Consider the following 12,021-nt stretch of genomic DNA (forward strand, 5'->3'; position numbering starts at 1 on the left):
GAGGCTCCCTGGGCTGTGGGGATCCGAGGAGCCAGAGAGGGCAGGTAGACTAAAGCAGCAATGAAAACCCTGGGCTTTGGGTTTGTTTGTTTACTTGGATTATGGGTGGATTTCATGAATCCAAGGTTTTCTTGTCATTTCCCTTTTCTTCTTCACATCCCAGCTTATAAAAATAGAAGTGGGTCAATGAAGATTCTGTTTCCCGACCCCAGGCTATTTCTCCCTGAGGCTAGGCCTAGGTCAGCTATGGAGGGCGCGCCCCACCCCCACCCACCACCCACCCCCGGCATTTCCTCAAGGGGACCCTTTCCCAGGCCTGGAGTGAGGCCTGGAAACCCCTTCCTATCCAGCTGATGACCTGACAGTCCTCAGGTGCCCCTCGGGCTCCAGCCATGAACTAAGCAACAAGAGCCAGTCCTGGAGGGCAGCCACATCTCTCTCTGGGAGGGGTGTCAGGGGTGATGGAGTGGGCGAGGCCCCCTGTCTGACAAGGTCCGCTTCCATCCCCTGGGTGCCCTTACAAGGAAAGTGGAGTCTGTCCGGTTCAAGGCACCACGAACAGTCTGTTGCCCCAAAACCTTGCTTCTCCTTGGACCCAGTGACATCCCTCTCTAGATTATCTGTGCCCAAAGAGAAAGGAAGAAATTTGGGTCATGCCAAAGGCTACTCCTGGATTGGGGGAGGCCTGGCTCTTGGACCAAAATTCAAATGCCTCCTTAGGAAGGAAGAACAGGACACAAGAGGGACTGGGGAGGCAGGCACTGAGGCTGTGCAGGACATGGGCATCTGAGGGACTCCAAGAGCAGGGGCGTGCATTGTGTTCACTCATATGTGCCCACTCCACGCCTCTGTCCTGTAGGTATCTGGGCATGCCCGTGGGCATGTGTGCTTGCACTGCGGACACAGCCTCTGGTAAATGCTGACGGAGGCCACCGAGGCACCAGCCGGCAACATGGCGCATACATCCTCAGCAGCCTGGTGCCTACATCTTCTCCTGCTAGCTCCAGCAGGGACTTGCCCAGGCTGAAGGGAGCAGGCTCCATGGGGAGGAGACGGGCCTCAGCCTACTCCCAGTAACCGCAGCCAATGACACAACCAAGAGGGTACAAACCCCAGGTCCCTTGCCTCCAGGTGAGGATGATTCTGTGGTCTCCAGGGTGCACCCCTCCCCAAGCCACAGCTCAGGCTGTAACTGACTTGGCCTGAGCCCCAATCCTGGCTCCCCGCACTCCCGAGCACCCTGCTTCAATAAGCTCCATGCAGCCAAACCCCTGTCTCGGACTCTGCCTCCAGGACCCCAGGCCACAGACTCAGTCATCCATGTGTCTTGGCACCTTCCGGGTCTGTATGTGATCCCAAGTACTGTCTCCTTGCACAGTCACGGGCATCTGGGCGTGGGCATCCGGACGTGTACTGGTATGATCTGCATGGGTGCTGTGACCTGTGAGCAGCTGTGCATGTGCTGGGTGTGATGTGTGAGCATCTCGAGGGAGCCCACGTGCCTTACACGTCCTGAGCACACATGCATGTGTCTGTGCACACAGGTGTGCACCTGTGCCCAGCTGGCCTCCCCCAACCAGCACCTCACCCCCCCCACCACCATCTGCTGGACTCACCCTCTTCAGGGCCTCCATCTGGCTCAGGTCCCTCCTGCGCAGGCGGACCCAGCGCCGCCGGCGGTGAGTGTAATACATCTTCTCAGCAGGAACCCAGTGCTTTGGCTTCCGATCCGGGGGGATGGTGATACTGTACTCCCAGCCTGGGGGAAGGGTGCCTGTCGGTCACTGCCCAAGCCATTCCCCTTCTCTCCAGAGGCTATCTCTCCTTCCCAGGCACAGTCACAGGCTCATGAGTGATAATTGACTTAATTTGTAGCTGTAAGTGAGGGCCAATCCAGAAAGTCCCCCAGAGGAAGAAGCCCAGTGAAGGCCAGTGCCCCAGGGCACGAGGCCTGCACTCAGCTGTCCCACCAGCACGCCTCTTGAGCTTGCTGGGGGTGGGTCTCACCAGGCTCCATGTGCTGCCCACCTTGCTCATCAACAGCCCGATTGAGGTCCGTGGACCACTCTTCGTCTTCCCACTTCCAGCCCAGTGGGCACTCAATGTCATCCTTGGGAAGCACCTTCTCCCCATTCTAGGGCAACACAGGACAGGCAAGCGTTGAGAAGAGACAGATGTCATCAGGGAAGCAGAAAAGATGCAACTTGACAACCTACATCCTGGAAGCCCCAGGTGGGACTCCAGATCAGTGTCCTATCTGCCCTGGACCTTACACATCCCTCTGGAAACCAGAGCATGAAGATGGGAACATGGGAGCAGGGGAGAAAACATCCCATCTTCTCTGAGGCACGGGCCCCTCCTGAGCCCCAAGGTCCAGGACCCCAGGAAAGCAAAGCCCAACTGTCACTGGAGCACCCACTTACCACATCCGTGTAGTTGTCACTCATATAGATCCACTGGCCTCCAGGGAGCCGGGTCTGGTTCTCAAACACCTCCTCCACAAAACTCAGGTGGCCCGCGTCAGTGTCATGGAGCAGCCTGGAGGTGGAGGGGGTGGGGGGGCCAGAACCTCTGCTGAAGAGATCCCCCCCACACCCACCGCCTCCAGCAGAGCACCCCGGGGCCTCAGCCAAGCTTCCAGCATCAGCCTCACCCCCACCAACAACAAGAGGGTGGAGAGGAGAGGGAAAGGAGGGGCAGAGGGTCAAGGGTGGAGAGTGAAAGGAGACCCAGGGGGACCTAGAGACACTCCCAGACAGAAGAATATACCAGCACCCAAGATAAAGAAAGAGAAAGACACCAAAAAGAGAAAGGAAACCGAAGACACCAAAAGCCCGGTGGGTCACTGAAGCTCAACAGGTGGACAGTTGTTGAAATGTAAAGTGTGATCAAGCTTGTACACTTAAGATCTGCGTACTTGATATATGTTATACTTCAATTTAAACAAAGAAAAGGAAAGAAACCCAGTTGAATGTCAACCAAACAGGAAATGAGAGAGGAGAAAGGGGTAGGGACAGTGCTGCAGCTGGACGGCCTTGTTCTGAGAGGTACAGAGAGAGAGAAGCCTCAGGCACAGGAAGGGTTAACACGGAGAGGAGGAACCAGGCTATGGTCTCTGGGAGAAGAAGGTGGCAAGGAAAGGATGCAAGTCAAATGAAGGCCAACTTTAGTTTAATAGTAAAGGACTTTCCCATTGTTAGAGCCCTTCCAGAAACAATGCCACTTAGCAAGCCCCCAGCCCTGGAAAAGTTCAAGTGGGAGCCCCTGTGACCAGCCCAGGGGCAGGAGGAGCAAGGAGAGCGATTAATAGGACTGTGGTCTTTCAGAGAAAGGCCCGGGGCAGAGGGGGACCCCCAGCCTCCCTGCCCAGGACTCACGTCTTCTCTGGACACACGAACCAGTCTCCAGCCCAGGTCCAGCCGGCCGAGGGGCGGAAGCTATCCTTGGGGAGCTTGATCTTGCCCGTGACATCAGAAAACTTGGGGTAGGTGAGGCCTGTCGTGCCCCAGTTCCCAACAAGGGCCAGTTTGGTCTGGTTCTCATACTGGAGAGCAAGCAATAAAGAGAAGTGAGTAGGGCCCAACGCAGCTTAGGGGGCAGGGGGCAGGCAAGGGCAGGCTAGCAGGCACTCACGGTTTCAGCAAAGACGGACAGTTTTCCCTCAGCAAACTGGTTGAACTCCTTCTCATCCACAGAAAGCCCAAACCAGAGCTTCACCCGTATCTGCACTGGCATCCGGGCTCCGGGTACCCCCTCCATGGGATACTGGGCACCAGAGAAAGACAGAAACCCACAGTCCCCTTTAAGATCAGGATGTCCCCACTGAGGCGGGCCGGGGGGTCCTCCAGGGCCTGGGCATAGCAGCCTGACACCCTTAGATATGTGTCCTGTTGGAGGACTTACCAGAATTTCACGGAACGGGAATGTATAATCAAGAAGGCTTCTCCACACCTGCCAAGATTCCTTCTCTCCAAAGAAGACTGCATCATCCCCACCTAGGTGCTCTCTGCGAAGCCGAGCCAGGCCTAGACCAGAGTCCCCCATTCTCTCCTCTCCCACCACATCCCCATTTCTGTTCTCTTCTAGAATGACCCTGCCCAGTGGAATTTTCTGCTACAAAACGGTTTAACACCGCACAGTCCAATCTGGTAGCGCTAGCCCCATGTGGTGATTGAGCACTTGAAATGCAGCTAGAGTGACTAAGGAACTGAATTTTTAGTTTTATTTCATTTTAGTGAATTTAAATTTAAATAGCCCCTTATGGTGGCCATATTGGACAGTGCAGTTCTAGAACATATCTCTGAAGGAGATACAATGATCCAGGTCTGGAAGGGGAAGAGGTTAAGGCCTCTTCCTTAATTTTCAGTTTGGTTTGTTTTGGGGGGGGTGTTTTTGTTATTTTTGTCTTGGCTAGATGTTAGTGTGCCATCTGATATCGCTATCCTTTCAAGAACTTATCAGCATGTTAACCACTAGTCACTGGTCCTCCATTGCTTATTACCTTGAAACTTTCAGAAGCTCTGCCAAAATGCAATAACCACAACAACCCAACATAAAACATTTATTCTCCACAACTACTTCACCGTTGGATTGAAATCAATGGTCGGATGTGGCCTGAGGAGCAGGAGCTCCTCACTCTCAGAACAACACACTGTCCCTTCAAGGAAGTAGCACATTAAGCCTCTAGGTTTTGTGAGCACGGGCCTAGAGGGGCACCTCCTTTGCAACAGGGGGCTGAATGAGAGGAGAAAGGAACTCTGATGGCTTCAGAAGCGGAAAGGGGGGACTGAAGTAAGAGGTTGCCAACAGGCTGGGGAGGCCCGGATCCCTGGAAGGAGAGCCCAGGCCAGGTAAGGGGAAAAGGAAGGGGTATGGGGTCTACCAAGGCAATGGCAGTCTCCCCCTGCACCCAGCCTCTCTGCTTTTGGTTCATCCTCGGTGAAGCCTGGAGGAGGCCCTGACCCTGCATGTCATCCCCTGGCAAGCTCCCATGACTGTTCACTTCAGCTGTCCCCTCCCTGGGGTGGTGAGTGGCCTTTTCCCTCCAAACCACCAGCCCCAGGGAGATGGCAGGAATGCCTGACCCCCCTTTCCCCCTCCACCCCCAGTCTCTCCCCTGCCCTCCCCCAGACGGGGCCAGCCTGCCGGACCCAAAATAGCAACAGCAAATAAAGAAATGTCTAGTTTGGGGCTCCTCTCCCTCTCTACTGGTGCTCATTTTTTCCAACTTTGGTTTAAGTTAAGAAACACCAATGTTTTCTTGGTCTCTGCTTGCTGCCAACATTTTTGTAGAGCTTGCTCAGGAGCTACTGGCGGGGCTCATAAACTCAGTGGGCAAGACTTCGAGAAACAATTCAATATCTTTTTTTTTTTTGCTTGGAATCGGGGAAAATTTTTCAGTTTGTGTTTCCCCAAGGATGCAGGGCCTAGGGGTCAGAGTCTGAAGCTCATCCCACTCAAGTGCATCCCCACCTGTGCTCTAACCAGCCAGCCTTCACTGGTGAACCCCACTGTGATGTGGTAGCTCCTTGACTTCCTTTCCCTTCTGCCCTGCTTGGCGAGGAGCTGGCTGAGGAGATAGAAAGGCAGGATGCTAGGAGGTGAGGAAAGCACGGGGGACATGCCCCAGGTGGCATGTAGGCAAGGGGGGGGCAGCCCACTGCCTGACACATCCCCACCCTCTTTCTAAGCAAAGCTGGCCTGTCCAATGACCCTGAGTCTGGGTATCTGCTCACCTCTGCCTCTAGTTGTGCTGATGGAGCCTCCTCTCCCCAGGGAGCAAGGGAGCACCCCAAAAGAAAAAGGGAACAAGAAGGGAGAGAAGCTGATATTCATTGATCACCTCGTTTAGGCAAGATCCATGACCTGTGTCACCTAGTTCAACCCTCAAAACCTGTGAAGTGGGCAGCCTGATGCTCATGTTATAGGTGAGAAGACAGCCAGCAGTTCAGAGAGGTTAGGCAACCAACTCAAGGCCACACAGGCTTCCAGCCAACCCTGCCACCTGTCCACACACACTGTACTGTTGAAATCTGCCCTCTCCACCCAGCCCAGGACACAACAAGAAAGACTGGCCAATATATGAATGGGTTGACCGACAGGCACTCAGGGGTTCGAGGCTAGGGCTAGCCAACAATGACTTCCTGGAAGAGGAGAGGCCGGTGCTGGTCCCTGGTGTGGATGGAAGGAGGGGCCAGGAAGGGAAGGCTGAGAGCAAGGGGCGGGGGCAGACGGGCCAGCTAGGCTGAAGGCCAGCGGCTTATAACGCCAACAGAGCCATCTGGAGTCAGCGGTGAGTGGCAAGGGGCCGGCCTGCCTCCCAGGGCCACTCCTCCTCCAGCAGGACAGCTTCAGCGACAGCCCTCCAAACAGGGACCCTCCCCTAGGGTCCCGGGTGGTCACAGCCCAGGAAGGGGTTTTGCTGAATCGTGTCCTGGCCACCAGGCCACAGTACCCCCACCAAAACAGCCTTGGCTCTATGTCCCCACATTAACCCAGAGAGGAGGAGAGGGGGTGCTCAAGCACCTGCTCACATCCCTGTCACCCAGACTGAGGCTGGCCAGTACCATGAAAGAAGATGGACGGAGAGCAAGGGTGGGGGTTGGAGGAGAAAGGGGAGAAGAGATGTGGGCAGGACAACATGAGGGGCCCTGGATTACTTGCCCCCAGCTCCCGGATGGGCCAGACACCCTCAGGCACCCTCAGTGCCCAAACACCAGCCCTCCCACAGGGAAGAACCTGAACCTGAGCATGACTCCAGCTAGAGTAAAAGCACGCGGGCAGGGCAAGGAGGTCCGTACCAGGGCTCGTAGAGGCTGGGGTGGGGGCTGAGCGCTGAACCCCCCTACCAGAGACCTGGCTATGAGGTCGAGAACAGCCTCAGCAGTCAGTCCCTCCCAGACAGCCTGGGGGGCAGGAGGAGGTGGGGAGCAGGGGACATAGACCCTGCCCCGTTCATTTCCAGCACCCCGTGATTTCAGCTCTCACCTGCCAACTTTCTAGCCCAGGTGTGTGGGGTCTAGGAACTTGGCAGGGGAGAAGGGAAATGGTTTTACACAAAGCCCGCCACCCCTTCTGAGAGCCTACAGACTCTCAGTGGGATGGAGACCGGGAGGAGACAAGAAAGGGGGAGGGAACTACCTAGGAGAAAATATGACCATGACTTGAGGAAAAGGAACCCACTTTGAGAAAGATGGTCTGCAGCTTCCCACAATTCTTGCCACAGTAGCTGGTGCCCCGGCGGGAGAAGAGGACCTCCTGCGCGGGCAGCCGCTGGTACGCCACTCGCTTGTCTCCCTGCAGCATCCAGATGATGATGTCAGGCAGGCTGTTCTGGGGCTGGAGAGAGGGTGGCGGTCAGGGCGGGGAAGGCCCACAGCCCCACCATGAGCCACCTCTCCTCCCACTTCCAGCTCCCCCGCCGCCCACCCCCAAGAGCCTCCTTGACCCCCCCTCCGGCTGGCTGGGCACCTCTGTCTTCCGCGGCTAGGAGCCCCCAAGCACGGGGCATGAGGCTGCCTCCGCTCACATGAGGAGCCTGCCAAAAATTCACTGAGCTGAGTTCACATTTTCTGGGAAGAGACACTCCGGCCTGGAGCCCAGAGCTTATCTTCTTAGATCCCCTCCACTGGGCAGAGAGATGCTCCCGGGGGCACAGAGATTGGAGGATTTGATTTGACCCGAGAGATGACATCACACTTCAGATGCTACCCTTCTTCCTCACCCCTGAGAGTAGCAGCGAATCCCCAGATGTGCCCTTTCCCAAAGGACACTCCCCACCCCCCAATAGCAGGGATTTGTGGGGTCTGGTCCTTTTCCAGGCGTAGTGACATTGGGCTCTGAAGATGGTGACCAGCCCAGAACAAAACCGCAAGGCCGGAGCCCCTCGGAGCCAGTAACTCTGAGTGAGAACTGTTGGGTACAGCCCACCTGCTTCCAAGGTCGGTGAGCAAAGTGTACTCAGTGAGGTGGCGCACTAGGTCTCAAACCAGGGCCACGGCTGAGAGCATGTCATGGTTTCACTTACTCCCTGCAGCAAGGACAGGCAGCCCCATTTGCCAGTGAGGAAACTTAAGCTCAAAGAGGGTAAGGAGCCAACCAGGTTTTTCTGCCTCCAGATAGTGGTTCCTAACCATGATACCAGTGTGGTCCCCCGAGCAGCAGCTCCTGGGAACACGCTAGAAATGCAAATTCTCAGGCTCTACCCGAGACATGCAGGGTCAGCCAGGGCTTGTAACCTGTTTTAACAAGCCCTTCAGGGGATTCTGATGCGCATTCAAATTTGAGAAAGACTCTCTCTGGGGTCCCTTGCAGTCAGGAGCCTCCATTTGACCTTCACCCCTCCCAGCTGTGGCACAATCTGTGCTGAGAGTTCCAGCGGCCATCTGGTCCAAGATGATGGAAGGCAGCCCTTCCAGCCCAAGAGGACGGTCTGTAGCCACTGCATGGGATCAGCCTGTGGCTGGGCAACACAGTGTTTCCCCCAGGTAGCCGGCCACATTCCCAAAGCCCTGCTCAGGGATGAGTCCAAGGCTGACTCTCAGGGACCAACTTTTTAGGCTGTGTTCCCCTTCTGAGCAGCCTCCCACCTCCCGGACCCCTCTCTCCTCTTCAACGACTCGCTCCTTCAGAAGCCCCTCTCAGGCCCTGCCCTTTTCCACACTCCTTCTGGGGAGATCCTTCCTCACCAGCCCCACCGCCTCTGTAGGCGGACCACACACCTCTGGTCGGAGTGGGCAGCAGCTGGTCTGCCCGTGACATATGAGCAGAACCTTGTCCTCGTTCTGGACAAATCTGTGGACTGCTTGCTTGCCCTGGGAACTGGGGTGAGTGTGGGGGTACATCTGACCTGGGGCAAGGAGGGGGGTGGTATGCAGGTGGGGACAAACAGCAACCACTTCTCTCTGATTAGATACTACAAAGTTCACAGTTCCTGCAAACACAGCCTCCTCAGGCCTGGGGCTAGGAGGCAACCAGGAGAGCAAGAAATACAGGGCCCCCGGAGAGGCAGGTTTGAGGCCAGGGGCGGACAGGTCCTGGTTGGTAGGGAGGAGTCAGGTCCCTGGGGAAGCAGGCCCCAGCACCTCACTCGGAGCCCAGTGCCTCGGGATGCTGGTCCGAGCTCCGTCTCTGACATACTTTGGGGACACTGATGGAGCACACGTCTTGAACATATTTGGGGGCATTGACTGAACACCTACTGCACACCAGGCTCTCAGCTAGGCCCCATAACACCCAGTGTCCAGTTGCATCCTGTCTCCTCCTGCTGCAAATAGGGGACACTGAGGCTCAGAAAAATTGAGTCATCTGTCCAAGCTCACCCAGCAATGAAGCCAGAGTTGGATCATGGCCCAGACAGTCCCCATGTCCCTCCCAGTTCCGGTGTCTGCAGGCAGGACGGAAGACACCTTCCAGGGTTTCCTACCTCCTCGGCCAGGGCACGGAGACGTAGGAGCCAGTCTTCAGCCTGCTCCAGGGCGGCCGGGAGCCCGCTGTGCCCAAGCTTCAGGGCCAGCGCTGCCTCAGTAATCTGGCTTAGGTGACGGCTGCGCAGCCTGTACAGGTACTGGTCCAGGTGAGTAGCAGAGGGTATCTCGTGGACGTTGCCTAGGGGCTGGCTGCGAGGGACGGACATATGGGATGAGCCTGGCACTCACACACCCAGGTCCAGGCACACATGCTGTACACACGCCTGTGCATAGACACCCCCTCCAATAAACCCTACACCCTCAGCCTGCCTGCCAGGTGCCCCATGTGCCCTAGGTGCCTTCTCCAGCCTGACCCATCTCCATGTGACCTGCTCCATCCTCATCTCCTCCAGGAAGCCCTCCCTAACTACACTGGTGCACGTGCCTCCTGCTCTGAAGTCCCTCAGCCCTCTATTCTGGAGCTGCCTGTTTGGAACTTAGGAGTTCTTTTGCACATGTGTCCCCCTCTGCCCAAACGACCGCAAGCCCTCCGAGGGCCCAACAGGTCCCTCTGTGCTCCCTGTATCCTCCTAGAGCAGAGGCCGGAGTGCTAAGTTGCCCTGGGCTGAAATGAATCCGTTCTGTTGTACGCACACGTTCTTCAGGAAGGAAATTTATGGACCCCTGACAAGCCACTGCAGACGCTGTGGGGAGGCCGGCAGCCAGCAATACAGATGTGTCGACCTGGGGCAGCCCCGGGACACCCCTCCCAGCACCCTCTGTTTGGGAAGCCTTTGGAGAGGAGGTAGGGGGTACATATCGTCCCAGAAATCCAGCCCTAGGCCCCATGTGGGGGGTTGGGTTTAAACTCCATCCCGTTCTGGAGGCACAGAACTCTGACTCCCCCCCAATCCCACTGGCTCCCCAGATGTCCTCCTTCATATGGCTCTTCCTCACCATACCGAGCCTCTGGGGTCAGTCAATACACAGGCAAGGTCAGGCGGGGAGGTTTGGGGGGGGGGCGTCTGTGCTCTCCCTCAGCATGCAGGAGCCCTCTAGATGATCCCTGCTGGGGGGGGCCAGAGTGGGGGGGCTGCTCCAGGCCCCACGCCCCACCCCCACTGAGCCCTTGACTCCCAAACAGGACATCAGTCAAACCCGCTCCACCAGTTCTGCCCCCACCACTTGCAGCCCCCCCACCTCACACTCCCCTCCCTGCAGTGTCTCGACTCCGGCTCCCGGCTGATTTATTTTTCTGCCAATTTCCCCGAGCTATGCAGAACCAATTACCGCCGGAGCGGAGCGGCACCGCCGCCGCCAGATACACCACTCTGGCAGGCCCTCGGCGCACTACATTTTTCCTGTTATTTTTTTTAATTGAATTTTTAGGGTGGGGGGAGCAGTACGCAAACTCCATCTCGGGAAACTTAAGCCCCGGGGCCTGTCTCAGGTCACGTACTGCACACCCTGTAGTAATATAATATTTACTGCCCCGAGGGTGCCGCGGATGGGGCTGCCCCAGGCCAGGAGAAGGGCGGCCTCCATCCCCAGCCCACTCGATTCGTGGCGGAGGGGCATGCCGGGTGGGTAAAGGGGGGCCTGGGCCAGAGTCCTGGGCTGGGGCCTGCCTGGGAAGGAGGCCTGAGTGGGCCTGAGGGCGGGGGCAGGCAGATCTGGAGTTGGATCTGCAGAGCTGAGCCAACCGGGGTGATTTATGTTCCCAGCCTGGGTCGGGAGCTGGGAGGGACTGCCATACAGACCACCAAAGGGAGATTTTCATGGAGGCCACCAGCCCAGCCAAGACTCCCCCGAACCAGCTGGGACCCGTGACTGCCACCAACAAGATGTCTTGGCCCTTTCCTGCCCCAGGAAAGCCCAAGGCAGCGGGGACTGAACGAAAGGGAGACTGGGAAGAGGTCAGATGACACTGTTAGCCCCACCCCAAACACGGGCGGTCGCCCTGCCAACCCTGGCCGACTTGGAAAAGGTGGACAGGCCCGGGGCAGCTCAGCGCAGGCTGAGAGTGGAGCTGGATGGCTCACAAAGTTGCTGCCGACCCCTGCGGGGACATGGGTGTCTTTATCAGGGACAGCCGCCCAAAAGGCGCAGTGTCCAGCCTGAAAGATGAACCGGTCCAGGGGTCACTTATTTCATTCCTCATGAACAACAGCTCTGTGGGTCCCAATAGCGCTGGGTCCGGAGCACCCAGAACAGAGAGGCAAACAGGTTAGATCCCCACTGAGCAGCCTCAGAGTCAGCAGTACTTCCTGGAGGAAGCGAGTCGGGCCAAGAAGAGCCAGATGGTGTTCTGGCCGAAGGAACAGAATGTGCATAAGACAAAGGCTCAGAGGCAGGAGGGAGCGCGCGTGGGGTCCCGAGAGCTGGACAAGCCAGCACAGAGGCTCCAAAGGGCCAGAGGGTAGGACTGCTGGGGTCCGTGAGGCAGCGAGGGAGTGGGGCCCAAGAGGCCCGTCTACCTGGATGAGAGCTGGGACTTTTCCTTGAAGGTGGTGGGAGGCGCTGAGGGCTGAAGCCGAGGCGGCATGGCCCGGTTTTAGGAAGAAGACCCCAGAGAAGGAACGGGACATGCTGGCAGACATCCAGGTAGAGAGGT

At 57.2% G+C, this 12,021-nt stretch overlaps 1 protein-coding gene across 18 annotated transcripts in view; it reads right to left on the reverse strand.

The window, feature by feature from the left end:
* DYSF (dysferlin) overlaps nucleotides 1–12,021 on the reverse strand; it is a 206,020-nt gene that overhangs the window by 102,630 nt on the left and 91,369 nt on the right. For all 18 annotated transcript variants that reach the window (XM_027621360.2, XM_027621378.2, XM_027621374.2 and 15 more), the window contains 7 exons: nucleotides 9,425–9,617; nucleotides 7,183–7,338; nucleotides 3,634–3,765; nucleotides 3,378–3,544; nucleotides 2,424–2,538; nucleotides 2,029–2,134; nucleotides 1,617–1,759 (listed from right to left, as the gene is read on the reverse strand). In XM_027621360.2, coding sequence (XP_027477161.2) covers nucleotides 1,617–1,759; nucleotides 2,029–2,134; nucleotides 2,424–2,538; nucleotides 3,378–3,544; nucleotides 3,634–3,765; nucleotides 7,183–7,338; nucleotides 9,425–9,617 — 1,012 coding nt within the window. The remainder of the gene's footprint in view (nucleotides 1–1,616; nucleotides 1,760–2,028; nucleotides 2,135–2,423; nucleotides 2,539–3,377; nucleotides 3,545–3,633; nucleotides 3,766–7,182; nucleotides 7,339–9,424; nucleotides 9,618–12,021) is intronic.

This window comes from Zalophus californianus, chromosome 8, assembly GCF_009762305.2.
Source record: "Zalophus californianus isolate mZalCal1 chromosome 8, mZalCal1.pri.v2, whole genome shotgun sequence".
Taxonomy (NCBI): domain Eukaryota; kingdom Metazoa; phylum Chordata; class Mammalia; order Carnivora; family Otariidae; genus Zalophus; species Zalophus californianus.